The sequence below is a fragment of the Neomonachus schauinslandi genome, chromosome 12, assembly GCF_002201575.2.
Source record: "Neomonachus schauinslandi chromosome 12, ASM220157v2, whole genome shotgun sequence".
Lineage (NCBI taxonomy): Eukaryota > Metazoa > Chordata > Mammalia > Carnivora > Phocidae > Neomonachus > Neomonachus schauinslandi.
The window spans coordinates 2486151-2500839 of record NC_058414.1 but is presented as its reverse complement, the minus strand read 5'-3'; the positions used below and the strand labels follow the sequence as shown (position 1 = coordinate 2500839).

Genomic DNA, 14689 nt, shown 5'->3' with positions numbered 1-14689 from the left:
CATGAGATCGAGCCCCGCATCAGGCTCTGCAGTCAGCGCAGAGTCTGCTTGAGATTCTCTCTCTCCCTCCCCCTCTACCCTCCCTTCCTGTGCACTCTCTCTCTCTCTAATAAATGAATAAATTTAAAAAAAAAAAAAACAGGGTTTCTTCATAGTTATACTAGCAAATTGCAGATTTGAGAGAGTCTGACGTTGTTTGATGCTTTTGAAGGTAAGGCAAAATGACACAAAAATCTTCTAGGGAAGCCAGATTCAAGGGCAGTGGGTTGCTCTAAACTAGAGAACAAACAAAATAAAGAGGTTTTATTTTTAGGTATAATAAAAATATGGTGGAACTGGAGAATATTTGGGGGCAGGAAATAGTTATTCCTGAACTGTGTTTTAGTGCCATAGAAAGACAAACATTTATCATCGTCATTTCTGGCCAAATCAAACATGATGGTGTGTAGAGCGATGTATTAATCACCATCTGGTATTACATATCTTGGTAAACTGTGGGATTTTAATTATTACATTTTAGTTGTGCCTAAAAGATCGTGGACCTGGAAGCAAAAGAATCATGATTTCATTTTCTGTACACCCACCAAAGCCTGCCTTCTGTCTCACTCAGGAGGTGTGCCATACTGGGTAAAACACTAAACTGCTCCAAATCTTGGTTTCCCAGCCTCCAACGTGAGGAATGTGGTGTGGCCCAGCATTCTGTAAACTACAGCATGCTCATGGGTCACCTGGGCATCTTGGTAGAGCATGGGCCCTCGGTGGGCAGGCGTGCGGGGGTTGGGAACCCGCTTTCAGGTAAGCTGCTGGCCGCACGAGCTCCCACTGCAGAACGACGGGCTCCATCAGACCTCAAACCCATGACCAATGGGATGACCTACTTTGGGCATTTGGTGTCTTCCCCATTGAAGAAGCCGATGATAAGAAGAGTGAAAACAGAGAGAGAAGGAAAGCAAGTGATCGCTAAGCAGGAGAACCCTGGGAACCCAGCTTTGTGAGCTTAGTGACTGGGTGGTAGCCACACAGCAAGTCCACGTCATTTCCAGTCTTGGGGCACGGTATAAATGCCCTCCCCGGAGACCCAGAAACATGAGATGAAAGATGGAGTCCATGGAGTGGAGGGATTGCCAAGACTGCCTCCGGCTCACATGGAAACTCAGAACAGAGCATATTGTATGGTCTGGGGTCAGAGGTATTGCAGAGATAAAGCCAGAAGCTCTGGAAGTCAGCGTGCAGATTTCGAGGCAGTGATAGTTCCTCATGCCAGGAACTCAAAAGAAACCCTGTTTTTTTTTTTTTTTAAAGATTTATTCATTTATTTGAGAGAGAGAGAGTGCACAGGAAGGGAGGGTAGAGGGGGAGGGAGAGAGAGAATCTCAAGCAGACTCTGCGCTGACTGCAGAGCCTGATGCGGGGCTCGATCTCATGACCCTGAGATCATGACCTGAGCTGAAACTTGTCTCACTGATCAAGGAAATTCTGCCGAGTTAAAAAAGATGGCTGGGGGGCGCCTGGGTGGCTCAGTCGTTAAGCGGCTGCCTTCGGCTCAGGTCATGATCCCAGGGTCCTGGGTTCAAGCCCCGCATCGGGCTCCCTGCTCTGCGGGAAGCCTGCTTCTCCCTCTCCCACTCCCCCTGCTTATGTTCCCTCTCTCACTCTGTCTCTCTCTGTCAAATAAATAAATAAAATCTTTAAAAAAAAAAAAAAAAGATGGCTGGATTCAAGGTGCAGCCCTATAGCAGCAGAACCAGCAGAATACAGGCCAAGCTCTCTGTCAGATGAGCGAGTGTTTGGTGGCACCTCCCATCTCCCTATGGGATGAAGAGAAATGTAGGAGCAGGCAGGGGCCATAGACCATCCAAAGGGTACTGTCACACACAGGAAGGATGGACTGGGACAGAGCAGGCTCTTGGAGGCTGCATACCCAGGACACAAATCCTCCAACCTGAGGCAGCAGAAGCTTCTAGAACATGATGAGTAACAGGACCTGAGCAGGGCTCCCCTGACCTGCCTCTCAGAGATGGGGGCAGAGCTTGGAGGTGGATCAACCACAGTGTTGGATTGAACCTAAAGAGGGAAAAAGCCAGGGCGCCCGGCTGGCTCAGTCAGTGGAGCGCGTGACTCTTGATCACAGGGTTGTAAGTTTGAGCCCCACATTGGGTGCAGAGATTACTTAAAATCTTTAAAGAGAAAAGAAACCGGGGCGCCTGGGTGGCTTAGTCGTTGAGTGTCTGCCTTCGGCTCAGGTCATGATCCCAGGGTCCTGGGATCGAGCCCCGCATCAGGCTCCCTGCTCCACGGGAAGCCTGCTTCTCCCTCTCCCACCCCCCCTGCTTGTGTTCCCTCTCTCGCTGTGTCTCTCTCTGTCAAATAAATAAAATCTAAATAAATAAATAAATAAATAAATAAATAAATAAATAGAAAAGAAACCAAGAGCTACCTGTCCCTTTCCAGGGGTGGTTACAACTGAAAGCACACTTTTCTGCATGGAATACATAGCCTTATATTCTTATTTGCCTACCAAACAGTAGGATCTTTGGCAGCCAGAGTATACAAATACAAAAGCTGTGTATGTACCTCGCTGGGGACAAGTGAATAGAACAAGAAGTTTTTCCTTTTGAAAATAAAATAATGTACTGTCAAACACTGTTGGATAAATCCAAAACCTATCTGAATGCCAAATCACGAGGCAAGTCATGAAGACACTGGACTCAAGTCACTGGATGTTGAAACGAACTCCAGCATGCAATCAAGGTGAAGTAGAGGATCATACTTAACCTGGTTCCAGGCCATTCCTGCAGAGTCCTGTTTTGTAGTCACTGCAAGGGGGCAAAAAGGAAGTGAAACAGGTGTTTCATTACCTTTGATCCATCAGCGGGACCTCTTGCCAATACTCCGTCAATGCAATTAATCCCTTCAGGAATTGCTCGAAACTTGGTAACGGCTTGAGGATGTAAGGAAAATCAGCCATCTCCTTTTTGGTCCTCTCTTCTTTTCCTGATGTGATCTTCTTTCCAGTGGTTGCATTAATAAAACTCTCAAAAATGGGCTGGAACAAAGTTCTCCTGGAATTTCTCCACTGAGAGTTGTTTAGGGGAAGTTCCTTCCTCAAGAGAGCCATTCTCCTTAACATGACCTGGACTGCTTCTTCAAGCCGTTGATGAGTTATGTTCTGAATCAGAGAGGTGTTGGAAAACAAAGCTCCACTCAGATCATCTCTTGCACCAGAGACCTCCCCAGCTGTTTCTATGGCTTTCAAAAAGTTATCTGGATGCTGAGCTAATGTCAGCAACAGGTTATAGACACTCCAGTCATCCTTCTCTAAGTTACTCCAAAGAGCTTCCAAGGTGAGATCAATCGCCTTTCTCAAGTAAGTCCCAATTTCCATGCTGTCTTGTGATAGCATTTCATCCAAAAACAGGATCACTTCCTGGGTTCTTTCCCACATTGTATCTTGAGGGTAACTATGAGTGGGAAGGGGATTAGGATGTAAGAAGTCTATCTGGTTGATGATATTATTTATAGGAACTAAGGAATCCAAAATTTCTTCCCATGCATTGACAGAATCCATAGCAAATATTCTAGTCCCATTATTAAAAGCTACCACAAGATGCTCCATGGCTCCCAAATTGCTTTTCACAGAAGTTAAAAATTCAGCAATTTCTTTCAAAATATCAGAAAAGTCCTTGGACTGGTTCACATATGAGAATGTGCTTGAAGACATGTTGACAATATCAGAGTCTTGTGAAATATTAAGTTTGACCCCAATCATCCCAAAAGCCAAGTCAAGAAATGGTGTCAACAAGTCGTTTATATTTTCAGATAATAAATGGTCCACATTCTTCAAAGTAGTTAATTCACTCACAACGTTTTGAACACTTTGTCGCAAAACGGGATAGAGACTGCCAAAGAATTTCATAGTGTCAGTGGTATTGGAGATGGAATGAATTTCAAATATGGTGGCCATCTTCCTGGCAACTTTCGTGGCTAGCCCCACAAGTTCCACAGTGGAGGTCACCGAGGTGGCAAGATCTCTCATCTCAGCGATGTCCCTCACCAGCATGGTCAGGGTATCAGACATTTCCAAGAGGGGCTCTGGGGCACCACTTTCTCCACCAGCCCTTGAGATAACACCAAGCAATCTCTTAATAATGTCTAATGTTGCCCTGTTTCTTAGAGGGAATGAATTATTTATAAAGGAAAGCAAACCAGTTAGATTGGAAAGTATAACTTCTCGGAGTGTAGGATACAAGTCACGGAAACCCTCGTGAGGAGAGTTTACCAGTATATCCATGAGACGTGCTAGCTCCGTAGAACTTCCTCTCACAAGTTGAAGAGCTGACCTAAGATTGTGACTGAGTTGGAGGAGATCCTCAGAGCTGTTCGTGTGAAAGAGCAACTGACTCATGACCGCAAGAAACTCCAAATTATTTTCGGTCTTATTTTTCCCTGGGGTTTCCCTTAGAAGAGCATTAAATAAACCTCTCATGAACTTCAGTCCTTGATGATGATCAAAATAAAATTTTCCATTGTCTAAAATAAATGAACTTGTGATTAGATGATTTAGGATCTCCTTTAAACTTGAGAAAATGCTCATCAGTCTGTCTTCTTTTGAGGTGGTAAGAAATTGATTTGGTGTCAGAATCTCTAGAATTTTATCCTCTGGGACAAAACTGTAAATAAAAATTTTTTAATTTCATTTTTAGCAGTGGAAAGATCAAAACCTAGAGTCATACTTTTGTTTCATAGTAGGCATCATGGGGGGGGGGGTCACACTGACTACAAGATAACATGCTAACACGCATTCCAGATGAAAATTAATATTTTGGTGCCAAATAATGAAAAGGATGGAGGAATTTCACAGATAATCCCATTACAATGACTCAAACCTAGCCACTTCAAAAGCCACATACTTTTGGTTTTAAAAAAGATGGGAAGGTGAAATCAATATAAATTGCTTCTCACTGCAAGAGGTAACATCTTGCTGAATGTTCAAGGTCCTAGCAAATTGCTCAGACAGGTGATGGCTCTGTGATGTGTCAGCAAGAGCAAGGCTAGGCTGAGGGACGGCCCATTCCCATAAGCTGTCTCGGTGAGCGGTGAGCGACAAGGTGGATTCCCTCAGGAGAGTAGAGGCTGAAAGGAAGTCAGTAGCCAGTTTGCGGCATCAACACTAACCCAGGTGCTGCTGGGAAGAGATTTTGCGGTGTGATTAAAGCCCCTGATGAGTAAACTCAGACTGAGGAAAATGGGATTTTGTCCTGGGTGGGCCTGACTTCATCAGCTGGAGGGCCTTCAGAGTGGGCTTAGAACTTCCCTGACCTAGCAACGCCAAATAGCAACTGCTCTTCTCCCCAGTCATCCCCCACCCCACAACTGTCTCCTGTGGGAGCACGGCTTCCAGACAGCCTGCCTTACTGACTTTACACCTGCTTAGCCAGTGGCCAAAAGCAGAGCAGCCAGTTCCTTGAATTAACTCCTCGATCTGGTTCTACTTCTGTGGTTGAGCCCTGACTGATACAGACATCACAGAATGAACTGGAATGTCCGTCCTGCCTTTTCACTAGTAAGCTTCAAATAGAATGAAAAAAAGGCATAAGAAGAAAACATAATGTGACCATCAGTTTTAAAATTTTAGATGAATTGGAATGAAAATATTTAAATGCCTCACTGGTGATGAGACAGTTACTACATCAATTCAAATTATGAGCAAGTATGTGCATATACAAATATAAAAACTAATGCTTAAGTTCCACATAAAATAGAACTTCATAACTATTTGCATAACCCAAGAACGTAAGAAAGCATAAGTGATTAATCACCAAGGGCTAGGTTTCTATATGTGTTTACTACTTAGATGACAATCATCAAAATTATTTCACCATGATATTTTAATAAAATGTCCACTAAGACAAAATTCACTTCAAAGGTCATCCAAAGGTGATAGGTACGAAAGTGCTGTTACTGATGTTTATACACTCCAGGAAATAAAAATCAATTGTAATATATAACAACCTCATTTACCATACAAAACAAAAGCAGAGGGGTACCTGGATGGCGCAGTCGGTTAAGTGTCCGACTCTTGATTTCCACTCAGGTCATGATCTCAGGGTTGTGAGATCAAGCCCTGCATCAGGCTCTGCCCTCAGCGTGGAGTCTATGGAGATTTTCTCTCCCTCTCCTTCTGCCCCTCCCTGCCCCCAAGCATTCCCAATCCCTCTCTCACACAAATAATTAAATAAATGTTAAAAAAAAAAAAAAGTAGACTCACCTCAACTTTGCAATGATGTCTTTATGGAAGGCTTTTAGCAGAAGAGATACTCTATTCTCAGAATTTTCCTCTAGTAAAAATGAGAAAAATGTTTTTAAAACCTGTTCTATGAAATCCGCTATGCTTCTTGGAGGGAGGATTATTCTCTCACCATTTTCTGACTGTGTCTGGTTCAAGGTGAGCTTCATGAAATTCATTATGTGAAGGTCAGTATCACTTGAATTTAAAGCTGCCTCTGGAGAACTCCCAGCTAACTTACTGATCGAATTAATTAGGAAACTTTCAAAAAGGAATTGAATGAGTGAGAAATTAGTTAGCTGCTCTTGGCTTAGCAGCTGAGTAAGATGGGCAATATCAAAATTATCTTCCCTAGAAATGGTTTTGAGAAAACTCAAGAAGGTAGCAATATCTTTGGTCAACAAAGCGAGATCATCAGTTGAACTCTCATTGGCCATAAGAAGAAATAATGTTTGAATCATTCCAGAATCATCTTCCTTTGCCCGTTTACGAAGCCAATTTTTTACGACCAATAGAAAATCTTCAATGACTTTGGATGTGTTCAATGACGATGAGCCCAGGCTTTCAAAAAAATGGGCAAGTTGCAAAGTTAGGTTTTGAAGAGTCTCTGAATTAATCATCTGAATTTCTTTGATAATTTCAGAAAGTAGGGGTCTGATAGGAAAGTCGTGGCTTAGATCTATCATGATTTGTTCAAGCCCAAGCCCTAGCTTCTCAAAGTAAGAAAAGTTGTAAGTTGCTTCTCTTTTTTTAGTAAAACTTGATGATGCTTCTAAATTACTGCCTGTCAGATTGGCATCTAGAAACGTCACAAATGGAGGGTCCAGGGAACGGGTAGTATTTTCTAGGTGCTGATCCCCAGAAGGCAATTTCATGATCTTTTCCAAAGTGAAAGAAATTGTATTTCGGAGAGATGCCTCTGTGCCTTCACTAATGTTAAGGATCTTGTTTAAACTAGCTAATCTATCAAGAATGTTTCCATCTAATGGAATTTTTGTAGAGTTAACATTTTTTAATTTTGCTAAGATTTGCGAAGCAATTTGCTTTATGGGGCCACTAGGACAAAGTTCAGAGATGCTGCCATTGCTTTGATTTTCGGACGACAGGACAAATGGTAACACTTTATGCCAAAATTCCTGCATGGTCTTCACAAGCGAAATTTTAACGTGGAAGACTTCAGAAAGCTCTAGAAGAATGGAATTCCAGTGCGCTAGTTCATGAATTACACAGACCATCTTCCTCATAATCTCCTTCTGTGAGCCTTCATCCAAACACTGTAAACCTTCACCTGGGGGAGAGAGGTGGAGGTGGTTGAGGAGACTGGCCACTTTGCCATAAAAGAAAGACGATGTGAGCTCATAGGATTTACAGGCATCTAACTTCGGATTCTGCCAAAACCCAGAAGTTGTGTGATTCCAGCACCAAACCACAGGAAGGCAAGTGAAAGCCTCGGAAAGAATTCCTGATTTCTCTGATATTAATTCAACTGCGTCCAAAAGAGTTTTTATCACGATAGCAAAGTCTTCCTTGGTGACATTGGAAATGCTTATGCCATGAAGGAGAGTAAAGTTATAGACATCCTTGAGGACTTCTGTGATGTTTTTGTCAACTCCCGTCTGCAGGAGCCTCACGGCACGAGGAAGCATGTAGTACACGTCTACCACAGCGTTAACATCATCCTTAGGGAACAAGCGTGAGAATTTCAGCAGATGATTAACATTCCAAGAATGTGAGCTGTCTACAAATTTTTCCACCAAGCCCACAAGCAGGTTGGCCCCCAAACTGCCGGTACCGAAGCTACTGATATTCTTAAAGAAATCCATTAGGCTTTCACTCATTTGCTCAAGTTGGTCGACCAGCAGGTCTATGTCTGTCTTCTTGAGAGTGCGCAGGAGAGACGCTACCTTCTTGAAAACTTGAATATCACCTGGATCTTGTGGAATATTGTGAAGAACCGAGGGTGCCAGGGAGTTGAACACATCCCTAATCAGTTGGATACAAAGACCTACAGCGTTCATGATTTTGTGTGGAATTATTTGTGGTGGATTTTGGAGATCATGAGAGAAGTTGAAGTCAAGGTAGCTGGCTAAATGATAAAATGAACTGCCTAACCTGTTGACATCCTTTTCTTTTGGACTGGTAACAAATAGATTTAAAAACTTTTCAGATGTAGAAGAGGTGTCATTTTCTAGGATGTGAGTGGAAATATCCTTCCTAAGTTTCTGAATTTCCTTCCCCAGAGCTACTAAATGCAGCCAAAGATTTGTAAACTGACTAGGCATGTCATCTGACAATTCTACGGGTCTTAGAATTAATTCGGTAAAACGTGGCCAGTTGGAATGAGATACAAAATCAAAGTCTCTTGTCAAGTTGTTGATAATCATCCTTACTTGGTTTGTGGAATCATTTAAAAGGGTTAATAAGATCTCAAATTTGGGTACCTTTTCCTTTTCAAAGACTTCGGTGAGCATGGCATTCAGAAAGTCAGTTACATTTTTCAATACAATATTCACACAATTTACATCTGAATTATTCAGTGTGCAGTGAGGTCCCTTTATATTGAGAATCCAAGTAAAAAGCTTCAATGTAGAGTTAATTTTGTCTTCCACATCTCTGAAACTCCTCCAATTACCCTGAGGATAGGCTTGTGCAACACTGGAGTTATACATCATGTACAGATGGTTCGTGATATCTACCCATGCAATGCACCCCTTCAGTCTGCTAATCATGTCCTCGGAGGAAAATGTGGAATTTAACATGGCCAGAATACGTAATGTCCTCTGTGAAGTATTTACGTGTAATAAGTCATCTTCCAAAATAAACTCAGTAACATTTTGGAAAATATCGGCACAGGACAATAAATCTTGGTCATGTGACACATTTCGAAGCAATAACATTGTTTCTCTTAGCTTGGTGACCACATTTTCAAACTTCACTCCATAATTTGTGACGTTATTTGAAAGCAAGTGATTTATTAGTTGGATGTTTCTGTCGGTGTATGCTGAGGTATCACTTAACTCCATGAAAACGTCAAGCAGAGAATAGAAAAACTCTCTGCTTGCATTTGTGTTTAAGGGAAATATCTTTAGATGACGCAGGGCAGTTTCCATGGTGAAAAGGGACTTCGCTACTTGGTCGGGGCTAAGTGACTTTACCCTAACTAATGCATCACCTAATACTACCCAGAGATCTCTGAGAGTCAAAAAATCATCCCAGTCATGAAAGCCATCAGCTTGAGTTACATTTTTAAACAAATTCAGTATGAGTCTGGCAGGGCGATGGGTGGGAAATATTCCCTGGCAGCTTTTAGAAATTTTCACATCACTTTCCAATTCATCCAGAAGCTGAGTGAGACCCACGTGAAGAGGAGTGAAAATGTTCATGTCAAACTGGAATATTTGAGATATGCTTCCCCAGATTTCAGTCCACATTTGAAGCCATGAAACAGTACAGTGAACAGCCATTAACTCATTGAACATAGTGCTGTTCGCTGAGAGGTTGGAAAGAATTTGTGCCCACGGAAGAATAAATGAAGACCCTCTATCTATTGAATAATCTACAGAAGAGATGTTCTTATTATCCAAGGAAAAGCATTCATTACCCGACAGGGCTTCGACTGATCCATTGAAGAGCTGGCTCATGTATTGAAAGAAAGAAATACGGAAATCTTCGTCTACCATGAGCAGCTGTTTGAGGCCTGTCAATGTGGCATGGATCACTCCCAGTTCTGGGCCCTCTGTAGACATCAGGGATTGGGCTTGAAGCTCCAAGTAGTTAAAAATTGAAAGCAACTGCTGACAAGAAGATCCCTCAGAAAGTCCCTCAAGAACCCCTGTTGTCTCATACAAAAATGCAAATGCTTTACTGATGTTTTGAAAATTGAATTGCTTTATGTTATCCAAAATGTGCTCTGAGGTTTGTGCAAGGAAAGATAGCAAAGGCTCTGTGCTCGGAATGCTCAAGAATTTATAAATATATTGGAAACATGAAGAATAAATCTTCAGAAGCAACGCTGAATCATTGTCCTGGAAGACATGTAGATATATCTGAGTCAAGATCGTATCAACGTCTCGTCTTTCGGGCTCAGAAAGGGCTGAGAAAAGTTCAGATGCATTCCTTATAGCATAGACTGTGTCCAGAGCTTCAGAGACTTGTCCCTGCTTCAGAAATCCGAATTCATAGAGACTGCATATCACAGTTTCACTCAAATGTACAAAGTCCATTTCCACAGCTGGCGATTGAGGCCAGTGTGAATGGAACAACTGGGAAAAGTTAAGGCTCTTGCTAAGGACCCTCTCATCTTCTGGGACAGAAAAATTAAGAAGTGTAGACAAGGTTTCCAACTTGACTCTTTCTCCTTTTGAAATGCCATACATCCACAATTCCAGGAGCTTGGGATCAATTTCAAAAAGTACTAATTCCATGAACCTCAAAATATTGTTCGATTCGTTCTTTATCCAGAGACATTCAAGAGTTTCTATTTTGTCGATCACCGCTTTGCCAAATTCCAAAAGTTTCTGAGTATCAATAGGAGATGGGTCGCTCTCTAAACTTCTTAAATGATTTACCCACAAGTGACTTGTGTTCAGAAGAGTCTCAGTGAGAGATGGGAGGGCATGGAATTTGGGCATGCTGGGTGAGTAGAAAGGATCAGGCAATAATTTCTCCAAAAATCCCACAAAAGATAAAAAAAAGTTTATATCCTCATCCTCGAGGGAATGCAACTTCTTTTCCATCATGAGAAGTTCCTTTGTGGAATTCAAGACCCTACAATATTAATGGAATTGTCTTAGTATCCAATTAAATAATTAATTCAAGACAAATTCAATTTATCAAATTTTCCAAGTAATACACGTATTTAGAGCAAAACATAAGTGGGCTATTTACTTCACAATATATTTCACAACTGGAATTAAATTAATGCGAGCATTTGGAAGTGTTTTAGAAATCCACAATGCAGATGCATATATGTAGCTTAAAATTAGCTTCCTGCACCAAAAGCAATGCATTTTAAATTATACTCCGTGATTTCATATGTAGGATCATTAAAGGTAAGTTTGCTATGTATGCCAGAAGAATCTGAGGATTCAATTCCTTGTCATGTCTCAGAACATCTTGGCTACAAAGGTAGTCCAAAAGGCAGGGTGTATCAGAACCTGCCCCCTATGACAACTCTCGGAATGGACTGTTCTAGAAGCAATTCCAGTGCTCCTTAAACAATGCTGTACTTCCCACTGTTAGAAACTCATGATTTTAGATAGTGCAGTTTCTCTCCAGGTGTCTACTTGTAAAATACAAACAGTTCTCAAAGGAGCATCTCTGGGGTTACAAGTCCACACCTGTGATAGAAGTCCACACTTGGAGAGGTTACTAACTTCCACTAACTCAGGAGCTACCAGTCCACTTTTCAAATCCTTGGGGCCCTCTGTGTTTCAGAGTTTAGAAAGACATCATGGGGGGCACCGGGGTGGCTCAGTCGGTTGAGTGTCCAACTCTTGATTTCGGCTCAGGTCATGATCTCAGGGTTGTGAGATCGAGCCCCACGTGGGGCTCTGCACTGATCATGGAGTCTGCTGGAGATTCTCTCTCTCTCTCTCTTTCTCCCTCGCCCCCCCCCCCCACTCATGCTCTCTCTCCCTCTCTAAATAAAAATAAAATAAAAAAAAAAAAAGACAACATGGTGCACGTATCAGGTATGTATTCCTGCCCCCTGTACCAGTGGGGACTGGGGCAGACCCTCAACTCGTGAACACTCCCTGCAGTGAGACCGGAGATGGGCTCACCGTGATGGGGTCTCCGTGTTGGGGTCTCTGTAGGAGGAGCTGGGATGCCACCATACAAAAAGCCTACATGTTCTGACATGGTAAGACACATTGAAAAATTGTGGATAGGGGATTTTTGACCTGTATTCACTACTAATGGCTTAAAGGCTGAATTCCTCTCTAAACTTCTTTCAGTCTATCATCCTATCGGCTAAGGCACAGTCTGACACAGGACAGACACAGGAGAGATCAAATAATGAATGTTTTTTTCCCCCCTCTAATGGCTGGGATCTGGGAGCAGAAAATACAGCCTTCATTTAGTTTACTCTTTATTTTTTTCTAAGATGTTATTTATTTATTTATATATTTCCGCGAGGGAGAGAGGAGACAGAGAGACAGAGAGAGAGAGCAAGCTCGCAACCTGAGCCAAAGGCAGACGCTTAACCGACTGTGCCACCCAGGCGCCCCATCTTTTAGTTTACTCTTATTTGCAAGAGAGTGGGTACTTTGAACCAGGGAACACTGGAGAACATTCCCCAGGGAACTTCTCCAGCAAGAAGGAGAAAGTTCCGCTATTAGGAATTCCACATGGATCTTGCTCAAATCCAGCCTGCATAGAAATACATGCACAACTGGGGCGCCTGGGGGGCTCAGTCGGTTGGGCGACTGCCTTCGGCTCAGGTCATGATCCTGGAGTCCCTGGATCGAGTCCCGCATCGGGCTCCCTGCTCGGCGGGGAGCCTGCTTCTCCCTCTGCCCCTCCCCCCACTCGTTCTCTCAATCTCTCTCTCTCTCAAATAAATAAAAGTTTTAAAAAAGAAAAAGGAGCTGTGTGAGCAAGGGCTGCAGTAGAACTAACTAGTACCACTGCTGGAACTATTGCTCCATGTTTTTACATCAGTTTACAATTTATAAGGCACTTTCCTAACTATGGTTTTAGTTCACTCCTACAGAAGCCTGTTGGGGTATAAATCGGTATCTCCAGGTCATGGAAAAAAAATATGTCAAATATATATATATTTTTTTAATTAGCAGATTCACACTGCTGTTAGATGGCTGGAACAGGACATGGCCCAGAGGTTTTCTTTTCAGGCTTAGCTTCCATCATATGAATTGCAATTAATGCCCAACCTTGTTTTTATTTACTCATCCCATTATCTAGCATCTAGCATAACAGATGCTATGCCAGTTGCTACGGGTCTACAGTGATAAAATGAAACATGCCCTCAGAGCACATACTGATGGGTTTTACTGCTGTCTTTCTGGGGCTATTAAATATTTGAGACTTTCAGGAAAGGACAGTATTGTAAATCCGACCTGAGCACAGGACTGATTCTCCAGGGCGTCTAGCTGATGAGGTCTTCCTCCTTGGCCCACTAAGCTTGAAAATTTCCTGGGATGCAGTGTTCCATGATTCATTGTTTGCGTATAACACCCAGTGCTCCATGCAGTGCGTACCCTCCTTAATACCCATCACAGGGCTAACCCATCCTCCCACCCCCCTCCCCTCTAGAACCCTCAGTCTGTTTCCCGGAGTCCATAGTCTCTCATAGTTCGTCTTCCCCTCTGATTTCTCCCCCTTCATTTTTCCCTTCCTTCTCCTAATGTCCTCCACGCTATTCCTTATGTTCCACATATAAGTGAAACCATATGATAATTGACTTTCTCTGCTTGACTTATTTTACTTAGCATAATCTCCTCCAGTCCCATCCATGTTGATGTAAAAGTTGGGTATTCATCCTTTCTGATGGCTGAGTAATATTCCATTGTATATATGGACCACATCTTCTTTATCCATTCATCTGTTGAAGGGCATCTCGGCTCTTTCCACAGTTTGGCTATTGCTGCTATGAACATTGGGGTGCATATGGCCCTTCTTTTCACTACATCTGTGTCTTGGGGTAAATACCCAGTAGTGCAATTGCTGGGTCATAGGGTAATGAAGTATTATATGATGACTAACATAACATAATTTAAAAACAACAACAACAACAAAAACACACCATATGTATGAGGGGATGGTAGGAAGTAAAATGAGTAGTGAGTAAAAACTCACTAAAATGTGAATAATGAGAATAAATACACACACACACACACACACACACATTTCCTGGAGTGACAAATCCTAGGTCCAGAGAGATGTTACAGAATAGCTTTTGAACTTTGGTGTGCACCAGAACCACCTGCAGAATTTCTTAAATCTACAAAACCCGGGTCCTACAGACAGCCAAGGTTTAGCAAGGCTGGGACAGGCTCCGGGGATTTGTACTCTTAGCAAACTTCACAGATAAGTTTGATCCATTCCCGAATTTGAAAGCTATGCCCTAATGCAAAGCTTCTGTCCCATGTCATCCCAACACACCCCACAAGCAATAAATAAAGTGTGCTTTAAACTATACACGGGGGCGCCTGGGTGGCTCAGTTGGTTACGCGTCCACCTCTTGTTTTCTGCTCAGGTTGTGATCTCAGGGTCATGAGATCGAGCCCTGTGTCAGGCTCCACGCTCACCGCAAAATCTGCTTAAGACTCTCTCTCCCTTTCCCTCTGCCCCCCAACTCTCTAAAATAAATAAATAAATCTTAAACTATACACGATATCCAGGGTGCCTGGCTGGCTCAGTAGGCAGAGCATGCAACTCTTG

At 42.6% G+C, this 14689-nt stretch overlaps 1 protein-coding gene across 1 annotated transcript in view; it reads right to left on the bottom strand.

The window, feature by feature from the left end:
- The window catches only part of ABCA13 (ATP binding cassette subfamily A member 13), a 386205-nt gene that overhangs the window by 301633 nt on the left and 69883 nt on the right, over positions 1-14689 (bottom strand). The window contains exons 17-18 of the mRNA XM_044920208.1: positions 6269-11053; positions 2859-4670 (exon numbers count right to left, since the gene is read on the bottom strand). Coding sequence (XP_044776143.1) covers positions 2859-4670; positions 6269-11053 — 6597 coding nt within the window. The remainder of the gene's footprint in view (positions 1-2858; positions 4671-6268; positions 11054-14689) is intronic.